Source organism: Haplochromis burtoni, unplaced genomic scaffold, assembly GCF_018398535.1.
Source record: "Haplochromis burtoni strain Fernald_Lab_line unplaced genomic scaffold, NCSU_Asbu1 Contig_229, whole genome shotgun sequence".
Taxonomy (NCBI): Eukaryota; Metazoa; Chordata; class Actinopteri; order Cichliformes; family Cichlidae; genus Haplochromis; species Haplochromis burtoni.
In genome coordinates, this window is record NW_024582590.1 from 583,962 (window position 1) to 599,510 (window position 15,549).

General features: G+C 41.5%; 1 protein-coding gene across 5 annotated transcripts in view; it reads left to right on the forward strand.

The window, feature by feature from the left end:
* Positions 1 to 7,632: 7,632 nt before the first annotated feature.
* The window catches only part of meak7 (MTOR associated protein, eak-7 homolog), a 12,834-nt gene continuing 4,917 nt past the window's right edge, over positions 7,633 to 15,549 (forward strand). The window contains exons 1-7 of one of the 5 annotated variants that reach the window (XM_005937454.3): positions 7,646 to 8,847; positions 9,045 to 9,148; positions 9,261 to 9,413; positions 9,689 to 9,952; positions 10,030 to 10,174; positions 10,275 to 10,486; positions 14,261 to 14,447. In XM_005937454.3, coding sequence (XP_005937516.1) covers positions 9,267 to 9,413; positions 9,689 to 9,952; positions 10,030 to 10,174; positions 10,275 to 10,486; positions 14,261 to 14,447 — 955 coding nt within the window. In that variant the 5' untranslated portion in view covers positions 7,646 to 8,847; positions 9,045 to 9,148; positions 9,261 to 9,266. Of the gene's footprint in view, positions 8,848 to 9,044; positions 9,149 to 9,260; positions 9,483 to 9,688; positions 9,953 to 10,029; positions 10,175 to 10,274; positions 10,487 to 14,260; positions 14,448 to 15,549 lie in introns of those variants that run through there. The other 4 variants (XM_005937453.3, XM_042226804.1, XM_042226805.1 and 1 more) reach the window with 4 other exon arrangements.

Sequence of the window (15,549 nt, forward strand, 5' to 3'; positions counted from 1 at the left end):
TCCTTTTAATTAAACCATAACTCTCGCCTCTTCGTGGATCAGTGACATCTGCTAAAGCAGTTATTCATTTGTGAAGGCCACAGAGGTCACAGCGAAAGGTCAACTGCCTCTGTGCTCTCTATGAGACGGATGGGAGTGGCTCTGCTCTTTAAACCACATCGATTACACGATGAATTTTTTTGTCTTTCGTTTTTTTTTTTTATGTTAAAATCATTCATAGCTTCACACAGTGATCTGTTGTAGAGACCTCTTTTATCTCAGCCTCTAAAAAGGAGCATTTGATCATTTCTTGCATAACCAGCCGAGTCGAATATGTTCTTTATATCCTGCAGCTCTGCTGCTCTCTCACTCTGCAGATCTTACACCTGCTGCTGAAATCAGGCTGTAAACATAGTTTCTGCTGCAAAGTCTCTCGGGCTTGAACACAAACTGTATACAAAAGATGGCTACAGCCCTTGTTATTGTGCTCACTGACTGTATTCTGATGCCCCCAGTTATCATTTTGACCACTGCAATGTTCCTGGACAGTAAATGGACAGTAAATGTGACTCCATACAGCACGGCGCAGTAATGTATAGCCCTTGTGCACTGTGTGGGTGGTGGTAACCCCTGCATAGCTAAGATCTACCCCTCAGAAGGCACGGGGTGAATACGTAATAAAGCAACAGACCTTTCAGCCCAATTCTATTTTTTCTCCATAATCCATCATTTAAAATGTAATCAAATGAAAAACTCTCTTTTTAAAACTTGTTTTATTAGTTTTAATCTTTTAACTTTATGCATCAAGCAAAAATTTAATTATATGCAACATTCTTTGACTTGAAGAAATTGTTTAACATTTAAACCTATTTCCTGCAGATTCCAGCACATAAAATAAAACAATGGTTTGTGTTTACACTCACTCTTTCAAATAGATGCGAGTAAAATAAATAAAATCAAAGACTCAGCAGCACCGAGTCCTGTCGCTCTTAAATCTATTGTCACCTGTTTAGCACGAGTGGGACGGGTGGAGGTTTGCCCGGTGCAGCAGCCGTCATGTCAGTGGGGGGATCCGGGGGTTTCTCTGTGAATGTCACATTCCCGTGTTTGCTCAGATTTGAAGTTAAATTTTTTCGCTGTAGAAAGACGTTTTCTTCCCACGCAGTGAACAGCAGACGCTAATGTTTTTGTCACTTTTTAAACACTAAAACTTAAAGTAATATAAGTACATCCACACTTTAAACGCTGCATGGTCGTACTCTCTCCTGCACTCCATATTATCCACTGGTGATCTGCACACGTCTGTTACCATGGACGTTGCACGCTCGTACGTCACTGTCATGAGACACTCTCACAAACAAAATCACGACGGTTCAGTAACGCAGCATGCTTACGGAAATGTACTGGAGTGTAACAGTAATCTAATTACTTTTTTGCAATAGTAATCCCTTACATTACTCGTTACTTGAAAGAAGTAATCAGATTACAGTTACGCATTACTGCCCATCTCTGCTTGGGTGCATGAGTAGTGTATCTGGAAAGTATCTTTGGCACAAGAGTTTGGGGTTCAAATCCTGACCAGGGCACACATCTAATAAGAGTCTTTAGGATGAAGCATACCGGTTTGGACGCTGCCGGGATTAAAAAGGTCTGTGTCAGTTTTTGAGTAAGTAAGATGTATTGATGAGAAGCAGGCAGTTGGAATGAGTATATGCAATGTGGGTGGATGGATAATTTTTCAATACTGAATAGATAATGCTACATCTTTTAGGATGCATCACGCAGCTGGGAAAACAATGTCCATGCTGCCTAATGTCGGCCTGGTCGGATCGTGCAGACAGGGACAGAGTTGTCACTTGACACATGAGTGCAGTGTACATAAATGCTCACCATTTTCAGGTGCATTAAAATGCTTACCTGTGTGGAAAATGTTGGCGTTTCAATGCACTGTTTAAATACGTTGTGCAGGTAACTTTCTTGTATATTTCCCAATCTGTTGTGCGTAGGCTGATCAGATTCCCCCAAAAAAGAAAAGAAAAAGAAAAAAGAAATGGGTGCAAACACGATGTTTATGTGGGACAACATCGGACATGTCAGCAATGCTAGCATGCTATGCTAACATAAAGATAAACTAAAGTATGGTCTTTATACGCTCCTGTATTCTCTTTTATTTCAGTTCTTCCAGCTGCGTTTCTGTCTGGTAATCATCGCTGGATTTCAATATGGATGAATCCATACATTGTTGTATATTTTATAAGCCATATCTGACAATTTCAGCATTTTTTCAGCCAGCTATGATGTGCTCTGCTGCTCCATGCCATTTTTTGCCTTGTGTGAAACAGTAGAGACAAAAACGGCATTTGCCAGTGTAAACTGCTGATTCATTTCTTTGTGATTGTTTCCATCTTATTTATTAAAAACTGCAAACCTGTGACTTTTGGTGACTTTCCCATTAGACCGACTGTATTGCTTCCTTTACATGCACCGGGTAAAAGCCAGAAAAGTGGACATCCTGCAGAGCTGGTGAAATGTGGGACACTGTCTTGATATATGGGGGCAGGGGGACAAAGGCATAAAAATCCTGTGCAGTCCCACATAAAGAGGGACATCTGATCACCCTGGTCATGTGTTAGTCAGCATGGGTAGGTAGTTGCTTCAGTTACTCACCTGAAGGCTGAGACTAGTTTAACCTGCTTTGCATTCGCCTGTTGCTGTTTGAGTTTCCGAATCTTGTTGATAATCTGCGGTTTTTGTCCATCACATCGCTGATACCGTCGTCCTGTCTGTATGCGGTTAATTACACTCATGTATCCACATTTCTCTGCAGTTGTTTTGCTACTTCATGAAAATAATTCTTCTTCTCTTTTAGCTATTTTCGTCTTTAGTTTTAGAAACTACTGGAATCGTGTGAATCCCCCTCGTTTTCCAGAGTAAAGAAGTTGAAGGCCGTTTGGTGACTCTGGGCTCGTAGCTAGTCTTGTAGGATGAAAAATTACAGCCAATTTGCACACTGCTTATGTAACATAGTAGAGTACTGGACCTAGTTACACCTGTGTTTGACAAGGTCAGTTCATCTACACGAGCAAGCGCAGAAGAGCGGATAAATTTGAGAAATTCAGTCTTTGCGAGTGTACGGTGTGTGGCTTCTTTTTTTTCTAACTTGGTAGTCAAATGATAGATTTCCCGTGCAGTCACTCGACAGTGACACTTTTACCATATAGGGACTGAGCTCAGAGGACGGGGCAGAGGGTAAAGGGAAACAAGTTCAACATGCAAAAGTCAAGCATGCGATTTTTTTTGTCCCCTTGAAAGGTCTGCTGCCTCGTGGAACCGGTGTTCTTCTTCTTCTGCTGCTTTTTCACAAGGTTAAATTTTACAGTGAAACCGGCACGCAGAAGTCGCCACATAAAAGACTCAGCAGCATCCTGATTCTCTCAGAATGAATCGAGAGCTGCTGCACAGACCAGAATGTACCGAAATGAGGAAGCTGATTGTAATTGCAATGAGACACGATTCTTCATAAACGTGTAGGTATATTAGCCTGGTGTTAACGCAAATACTCACATAAGTGACATTTTTGCCAAGGTGTCATTTCTCTCACAGCTCTGAGCTGGCACATTGTGGTCCGTGCACACACGCACAGGAAGCTGTCAGAAACAAACCAAAATCTCATTCAAATGCTTTGGATGCAAAGCAATCAAGAAGACTGTTTGCACGGCAAACACACAGTTCCCTTTTGTGTTTAAACCTCAACAGAAAACCTCTTCAGGTGACGACTGTTTCCTGCTTGTATGAATGAAAACTTCATGGGAGCGCTGTAACTTCTGCACAAAGTACAAGCGAATCCAACAAGCGCAGAACAGCAGATAAAGTTGAGAATTTCAGTCTTTGCGAGTGTACAGTGTGTGGCTTCTTTTTTTCTAACTTGGTAGTCAAATGATAGATTTTCCGTGCAGTCACTCGACAGTGACGCTTTTACCATATAGGGACTGAGCTCAGAGGACGGGGTAGAGGGTAAAGGGAAAAGAAAAGAAGAACTAATGAGGCTCACTTCTCAAGTCTGAGCTTGCTGACAGCTGAATCAGTACAGATGAGTGAACACGCAGGCTGCCAGAGATAGCGATCAAGCCATGTTTTTCTTTTTTTTATCAGAATGTGTGCAAATACATGAACTGTGTGTTTCGCTGGTTCTGTTCGTACCTGCTTGAGGTATGAGGCGGATGAAGTATGACAAATGAGGAAACAAAACAGAAAATAAAAAGAGCCAAGATTATAAATTGTAATTGGTGTGGTTGTACCTGCAGCTCAGAGTTCACTGAAATCGCTCTTCATGTTTTAACTCCGAGCTCAGAGTGACCTGATCCAGCTGTAACTATTGGCTTTATTAAAAAGGAAAGCTGTAATCTTCAAATTGTAATGAGTCAGTGGATCAACGACCCTCTTAAGGGACAACTCCCACTAGGGTTTAAATACCAGGGACTCTCCACCATTTGGTCTAAGAACCGAAGAAGCTTCTCGGGTGAAAAGTGAAACATTTCTTCAAGAAACTTAAAGAAGTCCAGCTCCTTAGATCCAATCTTCAAAGTACAGAAACGGGGAGCTGGTTCCAAAGTAGAGGGCCGGCCTCCTAGTCTACTTTTAGACCCAACAGCAGCTTGTGGGGGACAACAACAGTCATTTTGGGGAAAATGAAAACTTCTGTCAACATATGAAAACGAAACTGTTAAAAAATAAAAGGCCACTGCTATCACACCCATCCTTCAGCCCAGTGAGGCCTGCTCTGTCTAGTGTCCCTCTTTGGCAGGATTGATTTGGTACGAACCACTAACAGCCACGAGTTTACAGAGAAAGTGTACAGACTTGTTTGATACTCAGTTCAGGAGAAATGAGAAGTGCGAGCCATAAACTGCGACTTTATGTTCAGCTTGTTTCCTTAAACTACAACACATTCTCATCCCACGGCGTAACATCCCCTCGCATGTGATAAATGGTTGGGCGTTGGGAATAAGAATGCTCTGTAAAGTCTGACGCAGACTGAGACTTCCTGACTTAAACAGGTCGTACTGAAACAAATGAGTACATGAAGTGATTTTGTTTAAGCAAATCACTTTTTCTTTTTCTTTTTTTTAAAATTAAATGCGTCATTGTTTGTATTATCCTTTCATGACCCAGGCCTACAATGTCCCCTGATCCTGCATCACATTAAATGTCTGTATATTATATTTAATATATTTCTATAAGAATCAATCACAAAAACACTTTTAGGTCCAAGAAGATATTTCTGAAAACTTTCCAAAAGACAGTTATTCCTGCAGCTTTTCTGTCTGTGTTTGTGCTTCTGTTATGCATATAAGAGTACATATATGCGTACATGAGCATGCATATAAGAGTACACAATCTTTACGGCCTTTGCACAGTTTAAGGTAGTATTTCTCTTTGCAGATTGCTGCCTTAAATAGCTGCTGTATAAATTCTAAACAAGGCTTGGACTTTGCCACTGTTCCCTTTATTAGAGGATTATTTAGAGAACTCTGTCTGCACTGTTGTGTTGAAACACAATAAAGAATGACGCAATACACATGTTGTAAGCCCTACTTGATCAATCAGCTGCAGCTACAGGAGGTATAATACAGTTTTTGGTTTCCCCTGTAGAAACATGGATCATGTCGTCCAAAGATTCTTTGAATTTATAATTAATACTTATATGTTTATTTGTAAGAGTCTTCCTGACTGAAGTTCACCTCAAAATCAAACTTCTCTTTCCAAACATCATGACTGTAAAAAGATCCACAGACCCCGTTAACTCTGAAGTACAAACTGTTTTCTTTCTGCTGAACTGCACCCGCCTAGAAAGAAGCTCGCCCTCATAGACATTACACAAGTAGGCGTCTCCCTCGGCTGAGCTGTAATGTGAGCTTGTTACATGCTTCCTTTGATTGGTCGATGTAGAGACTAGAAAGCAAATACTTCCTACTTGAAACTGCTCACACCAAGGGTTTTGGATTTTTTTTCCTGTTCTTGAGAAACCCAGACACAGTTTCTGGAGAAAGACTCGCTGCTGACTTTTCCCAAATGTGTTTTTGCAACTTTAAACACTTTATGGCAGGTGCCGTTAAGTTCCACTACAGTCAACAGAAGTTCACACTGTGAATGTGTGTGGGTAGGTCTTTACTATGAAGTAGAGCAATGCAGAATCAAGCAGACATGAGAGCAAACTTGCAGAAAGACTAAAAATCTGGAAGGTGTGGTTCTAGGACTAAGCAAAAGCCTGGAGGCAGTGAGGTTCAAATTCAGATGGAGGCAGGTGGAGGTCCACCAGAAAATGTGCCTAAGAACCACTTTAATTCATTTTGCTGAGCTTCAGAAGAGTGATGATAACTCCATTTAGTATTCGTGCTACCAAAACTTCACTGAGTCATTCAGGTTTATGACCCAGTTATCTGTGGCTTTATTGCAGTGGATGCACTCCGGGGTGGGTCTTCTAACTCTCAGGTTCTTCTTATACTGCACTCTCTGCTTTGCCACCATATCCTGTTTATGTGACGCAAGCAGATGGCAATGCGTCACCTTCATATTCAAAAGCCCTCATTACAATGCGACACATCCAACTCCGAGCACTCACACAGCAAATCTTATGCCCTTAAAAGGCATTTTTCCAACTGCCTGCTGTTTCTGCAGAGGACCTTCCCGTCTGTCTTTAGTTACTCTCGTGGCCCCTCTACTGGCGAAAGAGGGGACGGGAGCATGAAAACAATACAAGCTCTTTATGAGGGCTGTACTGTGTATGAGTCACACATTCAGGTTTGAGACAAAAGTACGAAAACTGGACAATAAATTACTATTTGTTTCAGTTTTTCAGGAAGAGGGAAACTACAGAAACTGCAGAATGAGTTTTCTTTTTTTTAAAAATATATCCTTGAGGCCTTTGTATCATTTTCTTTGTGGGTATTTTGAGAGTTTAGAGTCTCTTTGTAGTTGTTTTTCTTCTTCCTGTGGTTCTTTTTTGTCTTTATGGAATTGATTATCGATTTTAATAGTTGTTTTGTGTCTTCTCATCGAGCTGTGTTACTTCATGTATATTCTAAAAACCAGGAGCCCTCTGATGTGATGGGCCCCAGGATCTGTGTTCTGTAATACATTCATGTAGGAGTGTGCTGAAAGAAATGAGATATGATGCAAGCCGATTTATGTGGTATTACAAAGTCTTTCCTTTCATTTGATAAAGTCACATTCACAGTAATCTCCTGCCTATGAAATTATGACGTTTTTTCAAGGATAAATATGGCCTTCATGGGATATTTTTTAAAAACTCCACACATGGTTTTTCATAACGCTACAAATTTTACACTTTATCACTTCATATGCACATATGACAAATGCCTGCTAAAAATAAATGTTTCAATATTATCATACCATGTCACTTTATGTAAATATTAAAAAATGATGTACGTCGTACAAATTGCTCGAATAGTATTTATAGTATACCATTTATTTTTGAGTATATAGTATTATCTATCTGATAATCATGTTCAGAAATATTGTATGAATACAACTGGTATTCCGGTATTTCAGTATTGTACCTGAGACGCTTTGAACGCGCCCAGGCTGCTCACGCGCATTGTTTCCGCCCCCTCCCTGAAGCGCGTGGACATTTCGTTCTTTCATTGGCTGTTGCTCCTGCAAGACCCGGAAGTGTTGCTGTCACAGGATGGAAAGCTTTTAGCAGCTGTTTCATTCAAAGGTTTGCGCCTCACGGACACATTTACTGTTATTGTCGGAGACCGCGGTGCATAAAATCTGTCTTCGCTAATCAAACACGACGTTTTCGGCGAAGGATAATCATGAAGCAGTGCTGGGCTCTGTTACTTTAACCCCAGCATTCATCCAGGTGTCAGCTAACCGCTGATGAAAAGTAGCCTGGCTAGCTTCGTTTTAAACGCTCTTAAATCACCTCTGTGTGTATCTTTAGAATAGCCAAGGACGCCTCTAATCATCGGGTGGAAAAACTTTCCTGTCAATGCAATGATAAAGAGTAATTTTGTCCTCCTTCCCGGGTGCACCTGCGATTCCTGAGTCCAAACAAAGATGGCCGCGTCCACAGAAAGAAGTTAAAACTGTCGCAGGTTACTCGGTGAAGCTGCTGTTTTTTATTCTCGGATGGTTGGATGAGTTTTTCGGGAATCTCGAAACGCCTTCAGAAAGACAAAGATTTTAAACGTGTTTTCAGGCATCAGCAGCTGATTAAGACAGAAAGAAAACACATGTAGGTCCATATCCGTCCATGTGTGCTGGACTACATTATAAAAACTAGCGTTTCTGCTGTTGTGTCCTTTCCATTCATATTAATCGGAGGGGCATAATATACAGGCCACTATGGAGTCACCACTAAATGATAAAGCTTAATCAGCACTGGGAGTGCAACGTATTCACTGAGCCAGTTAGTGAGCCCACAGTGGCGCTTTCACATCTGCCTAACCAGGAGAGATCTCAGGAGACGCTGCTGTAGTGAAGCAGCTGAACATAATGTTTTATTAATCAGACAATTAAGTTCATCATAAAGCATCTAAATGCTGCTGCTCATTGTGTCCCAAAGCCCTGCAAACCGGGTCCAGAAATGCCTGTCACATGTGTCGATGTTCACCGTTCAGAGGCTGGGTTAGAAAGAACTAGGAACTTGCCCAGTCCCCTCCCACCTAACTTGGTAGTCTGCCCCCTTTTATGATGCCTCTGAAGACTGAGCCCATAAATTCTTCAGAAAGTGTTTAATCAGGTGGCTTCATAAGGGAGCAGAGTATGATTTTCCCTTAGACTTCTGTGCAACCAGAAGTCTTTTTGCAACCATGGGAGTCGCCCCTGCCGCCTTTACAGGTGCACATTGGCTTCACTATTTAGGCTTAGCTACATTTTTGTCTTTGGTATAATATGTATTCTTCTTAATTTCTAAACTTGATTAATTTGCTCGGCTCACAGGAGGTTTTAAAAATTTATCATCGAATTCTTTTCATTTTAGCTTCTTTAACCGAGCCCATAAACTCATCACCTGGTTTCGCTTCTTTGACTTTTAGCCCTGTGACTGCCTGGCGACCTGTCAGGGTGTACCCCGCCTCTCGCCCAGTGGTTTAAAAAATAGCCGTTGCTCCTCTTTTCATTGATATCGATTTATCTTTAGGTGGGTTCAAATGTAATATTGCTTTGCTTTTCTTTGAATTGGATTCGATTGCCTGGCAGTACATACACACAATGATGATTTCCATTCTGCTGCACTTTGTGTGTGACTGCAGAACATCATGGGTAACGCTGAGAGTGTGGTGGTGCAGAAGCGGCTGGCCCGTTTCCGTCCCGAGGAGCGACCCGTGGTTGAGGGGGTTTTTGACAAGCTCCAGGGTGGTGCTGGGGGCGCCGCAGGGAAGACCATAACGCTGGAGATGCTGCAGGTGTGACTGTGGAAGCAGTACTAAATGTTTTCAAAATAAGACTTAAAAGTGTGTCAGCAGATGGAACAGGTAAAAGCCTGAATAATAGTTTCTATGTAACATCACGACTTCATTACATCAGGTTTCACATGTTTTAAGAAGTCCAGTTTTCCATTTGTACATCTTTAAACTTTTCCTATCAGGCAGGATTTGTTTTTGTGTCTATGATGCTTTGACTACTTGGTGTAGAGGTGCTTTCTGTCACTGGGTTTCTTTAAACATTTTGTTTCTCCCAGTCATCAGTGGGCAGAGTGGCACCGGGCTCGATGGTGAGGAGGGTCTACCGGTGCATGTCCAGCATCGACCCTGGACTGGCAGCTCCAGCAGCCACGGGGAAGGCCGGATACGCCGGCCCCTCTGGAGTCAGCCGAGAGCAGTTGATCGTCTTCCTTGCAGACACTCTGCGGGGAACTGCAGAAGAACGTGCCCCCCTCGTCATGGCCATGTCCCAGCATGCGGCAGGGGCGGCAGCGGTTGTCACATGTGAGCAGGTAGTGGAGGTGAGTAGAGTGTAGTGTTGGTTTCTGCAGCATTTGTTGTCTGTGCTTCTTACAGCACTCCTGCTCTTTCACTAAAGTTCCTCCAGGACCTGGTCTCTGCTGTAGTTCAGATTTTGGTCCACAGAGGACGCCTGCAGGGCTGGAAGCCAGAGAGGATGGGTGACATCTCCCTGGGTGTAAAACTCCTGGCAGAGCAGATGTGCTCTGAGCTCAAACCATCAGGTAGAGCTGATTTGGAAGTTCTTGAATATTTTAGAAACTCTGACTTCTACTTCTCTGACTTAATCTACTTTAAATCTACTACTTCCCCTTTTCTCATTAGATGAGGGGGATTGTGATGTTTCCTGTCTGGAAGACTGGATCTTCAGGGTACAGCAGGTATCACAGTACCTGGAGCTGCTGGTAGCTGAGGGACTGAGTGTGTCTTTGAGCAACCGGCCAGCCCCGACGCTGCTGCCCCCCTGCAGGGAGACGCCTTGGAATGAACTGAAGTGTCTACTGGACATCCCCAGCCTCATGTTTCTGGCTCCACAGGTCAGTATATACCAGCATATTTTTTGCTTTTTTATGGAGACAAAAAAACCCAAAAAACTTTCAGACACCCTGAAACATTTTGGTGTTACACTTCTGTTTAATGAGAACTTAGTTGTGTTACTGCAGTGTAAACAGCAAACATATAAACTGTATTCAGGTGCTCTAGATTTTAGAAACGCAGCGATCCAGCCGATTCTAGTTCCAACATGAGACCTACACCTTGACATCAGTTATCTGGTGCTGCTTCAGATGTCTCATACCTGTGTGACATTAATAAGCTGTTTCTCGGTGTGAAGACAACAAATCTTTCCTTTATTTGAATAGAATAGAATAGAATAGAATAGAATAGCCTTTTATTGTACATGTATGTACACAGTAGACATAAGTTCAAGTTTGGCTAAAACGAAGTCTGTAATCTGTCTTCAGTTCCAAAGTCTACTTGTAGTAGTCTAATAGCTTCTGTGCACTATGCTGCATTCAAGACCCCAGTGTTGGTCAAGTTACTTGAAAAAAGTAATCAGTAACTAATTACTGATCCCCCAAAAAGTAATCCCGTTACTTTACTGATTACTTATTTTCAAAAGTTAATTACTAGTTACTTAGTTACTTTTTAAAAACACGATTTACAACCTGAAGAGGTGATAAAGCGATAGATCTTTCAGCCCAATTCTACTTTTTCTGCATAATCCATCATACAAAATGTAATCAAATGGAAAAGTCTCTTTTTAAAACTTGTTTTATTAGTTTTAATCTTTTAACTTTATGCATCAAGCAAAATTTAATTATACTGCAACATTCTCTGACTGGAAGAAATTAGTTTAACATTTAAACCTATTTTCTGCACATTCCAGCACATAAAATAAAATATTTTTTGTGTTATCGTCTTTCAATAACAGTAAAACACAGCAGAAAATAAATAAAGTCAACAGACTCAGCGGTCCTGTTGCTCTATTTTCACCTGTAAAGCAGGAGTGGGGCAGGCGGAGGTTTACCCTGGTGCAGGTGTGCCGCGGTCAGTGGAAGAATCCGCGAGTTTCTCTGTGAGTTTCCCATTACGTCGTAGCTACTCGGTGCTTGTTCGGAAGTTTAGGGTTTTTTTCGCTGTAAAAAGAAGTTTTCTTCCCACGCACAGCGGACACTAATGTTTTTGTCACTTTTTATGGAATCAAACTCAAAGTAAGGTCAGTACTTCCACGCTTTAAACGCTGCACGCTCATACTCTCTCTGCACTCGATATTGATCCATTGTTGATCTGCACACAGCTGTTGTCACGAACGTCGCACTCGCTTACATCATTGTGAGGAGACACTCTCGCAAAAAATCACGGTTTTAGTAACGCAGTAACGCAGTGTAATCCCTTACTTTACTCGTTACTTGAAAAAAGTAATCAGATTACAGTAACGCATTACTGCCCATCTCTGGTGCCAAGTAAGAGCAACACCAAGACATTATTCTCTCATTTTAGGATTTTTGTCATCCTAAATCAGCAAACTCATATCAAATGTAGCCCAAGTCAAATTAACGTTCACAAGGCTCCAACTATCCAAAGATGTTTCTCCAAACTTTCATTTTTCTCAAGTTGCTTTTGTCAGTTGGATAATTAACTCTTGAAACTTTGCTGACTTGAATAACACAGGTCTGCAACCAAAAAAACAGAGCAAAGGCTCGAGCGAACTGTGAAACTAAACACTCATTAATGGCCAATCTTTACCTGGTTAATCCTCTCGTCTTAATTCAGTTCAATTCAATTTTATTTACACAGCACCAAATCACAACAACAGTCACCTCAAGGCTGCTTTATATTGTAAAGTAGACCCTCAATAATACAGAGAAAAACCCAACAATCATGTGACCCCCTATGAGCAGCACTTTGGCGACAGTGGGAAGGAAAAACTCCCTTTTAACAGGAAGAAACCTCCAGCAGAACCAGGCTCAGGGAGGGGCGGGGCCATCTGCCATTTGGGTCGATTTCTTTATCAGTCTCCTCTTAGACGAGACTGATAAAAAAAGTTACAAAATGTTATTGTTAGTGTGTCATGACAGCTTTTAGAGATCGAATCGGATCGCTGTTTTTGCCATAGACTTCCGTTAAGGTTTTGCAGTCACATGACCGCTAATCATGTAACGTTAACTTGCCTGTTTGCATCTAAGACGCTGTAAGGTCAAGTCACGCAGGGCTTGAGACCGAGCCACCGACCAGGAGCGAGTGTTTGCAGACATGCTGGCATCTTCCATATTTTGCTGTAATGTTGTTCTTCATGTTAGTAAAACGGGAAAAACATTCAAGTAGTAAGTTTAGAGACCAAGACAAGCAAATAGCTCTGACATTTGGCTTCTTCCTTTTTACTCTCTTAAGTCTTTTACAAGCTGTTTTCTGTTGATTGGAGAAGGAATTACTTGATTAAATATTGCAACTCTAATATGAGTCTCTGGTATATTTATGAAAGCTCGGGGTGCTTTCATGTTCAAACAAGGAAAAGCCTTCTTTTAAAACAGAAAGTAGCCGCCTACATAGTGTTCCTTGTAATTAACCAGAATCTGTAATCAGAATCAATGAATCGACTAACTATTGCAACACATTTATCACCACCAGTCTATCAGAATTTGCTCAGATGTCTTGTATTGTTTCACTGCTTTTACTGATATTGATCACAGGTAAACATGTAGCTTTAACACTTACGACCCATATGGAAAAGATATATATAAATCTTATAAAGTTTGTATCCGTCTTGTATAAAACTTGTATGAAAAGCATACAAGAGTGAAAACAGATATAAGATCCCTTGAAAAATTGTATAAATGAAACTTGTATGTTTTGGATACTTACTAAAACAATATATGAACGCTTTCATGAGTAAATCATAGAAGCCTTCTATGATTCACTATATGAAGTAGGCCACATCTGAGTCTTTTCCATATGGGAGGTTCAAACAGAGATCGATGCAGGTGAAAGAGGCCTGTGTGCAGAGGCAAAATGACAAAAGGTGCATCACTGTCCAAATATTTACAATAAAAGATGTACTCGCTGAATGTGTGTGTGTGTGTGTGTGTGTGTGTGTGTTCTTCTAAACATGGCCGTGCAGAATGGAGAGATTGTGGCTTGCAGCTTTCTCAAGAACTGCTCGCCTGCTCACGAGCGAGCGATTGAAGTAGTTTGTCACAGGAAACCAAAGACAAAAGCAAGTGTGTGAACCTGTCCGGCTGTGTCTCTGAGAACTTGTTTGAGCTTCAGACAATCAAAGATATGAAATGTTGTAAAAGAAATTCGATCAACTCTCATGTTCGCACGCCTTCTGAAGGGCCTGTTTGAGGGCTAAGACTTGGTTTTAACTTCTAGGTAGAGTTCATTTTAGGTTAGGGAGAGGCTGGGAGTGCATTAATTTAAATGAATGTGCCAAGCAACCATGCTTTTGTATTTATATACTCTACTACAAACAGAGTGGAGCGGGCAGTAGTTGCTGTCTTTGAGTGGGGTTGGTCAGTGGGTTTGGCACAGCATTTACTCGTTTTTCCAGCAGCGCACATGCAGAGTGCGGTGAGAGCTGCGAAGAATAGGGGGAGTGTTAGTGGGATAACAAGAACTAAAAGCACTGAGTCATGCAAAGTGGCGAAACAAGACATTCAGTGATCTGAGTAACAAGAAGGGAACAGGTTCTCCGTCACCTTTCAGACTCCCGATCCACCACCTCTGTTGTAGTGTGATTTTTATTATAACAGCAAATCATTCATCAGATGTCACACATATTCTTCCACACGTCACTTTAATCTCACCAGCTGCCAGATGGCTACAGCGCCCCCTGGAGGCTTGTGTTTTCCACTCGGCTGCACGGGGAGAGCTTTACCAGGATGGTGGCCGGCCTGATGAAGCAGGGGCCCACCCTGCTGCTTATCAGAGACACCAAGGGGCAGGTCTTTGGGGGCTTCGCCTCCCACACCTGGGAGGTCAAACCTCAGTTTCAGGGTAAGTATGCCACAGACTAGTGCTCCCACTGCAAAAGAGCTGAAGTCCACCTGTTGTGCTCATTTTTATTCTTGCACTGTATTTGGGTAGCTTTGCATGATTCACAGCTCGAAATGATCCTTCTTTAAGTAGTATTGTCTGATGCAGCCGCTCAGGGAGAATTTAACAGTGTGGTGATTTGGGAGTTTCTGTAATCAGAATCATATAAAAGGACAGATGCATATATGGTTTGCCACGATGTCACTTCATTAATGTCATTTTTTTCTCCAAGCTTTCCTGTTTCCTCTAAAATGTAAAAAAGGCCACAAAGTGAATATTTTAATATTTTATTCTAACATTTAGCCAAGTGAAATAAATCATTCTGATTGTGGTCCTACAAGAAAGGACCGCACAAATCACAGTGACCTGTTTTTGAGAGCTGCTGGCACTGTCGTAAAACCAAGTAATACATCCAGATTTAAAAGAAAAATCAGTGAGTGTTTAACTTCGCGGGTTCGAGTCATACCTGTCTGTTGCACAGGCTTGAGTGGCCGAACAGGAAGTTACTTTTTTTTAAAGAAAACTAAAAGTTCTTTGATGCTGTGGTTTAGACACGATTCACATGAAACAAGCCACACATAAAAACTTTGTTTCTGGCTGAATTTCTTCATCTTTCTGAAGCCCCTGTTCTCTAGTCTAGAATAGAATATATTAGAATCGATACTTTATTGTCATTCAGAGCATACACCAGTTAGTGCATATTAAGCGTGATTTAGATATCTGTGGAAGATCTACATCGTGACTTAATAAGATGTAACCCCTCTTAGCCCACACCACAACTTTCCACACCATCCAGCCAGAAGGCATGATGTTGATTTCTCTGTCAAGTATGTTTCATTCATTAGAATTACGTTTCAGTGCACTGACTCACCTGATTTTGCAGGTCTTTGCTCCCCACTGCTGTCACACTCCACAACAAAGACTTCACAGCTGACCAAACACACGTGTGTTTGCCGTATGTGCAATAACACTAGGTGCAATTCTTTTTTAACAACGTTGTATTTTACTCAGTTGTATATAGTATTTTATTCTATTCTATTCTCTTGTGTACAGTATCTTATTC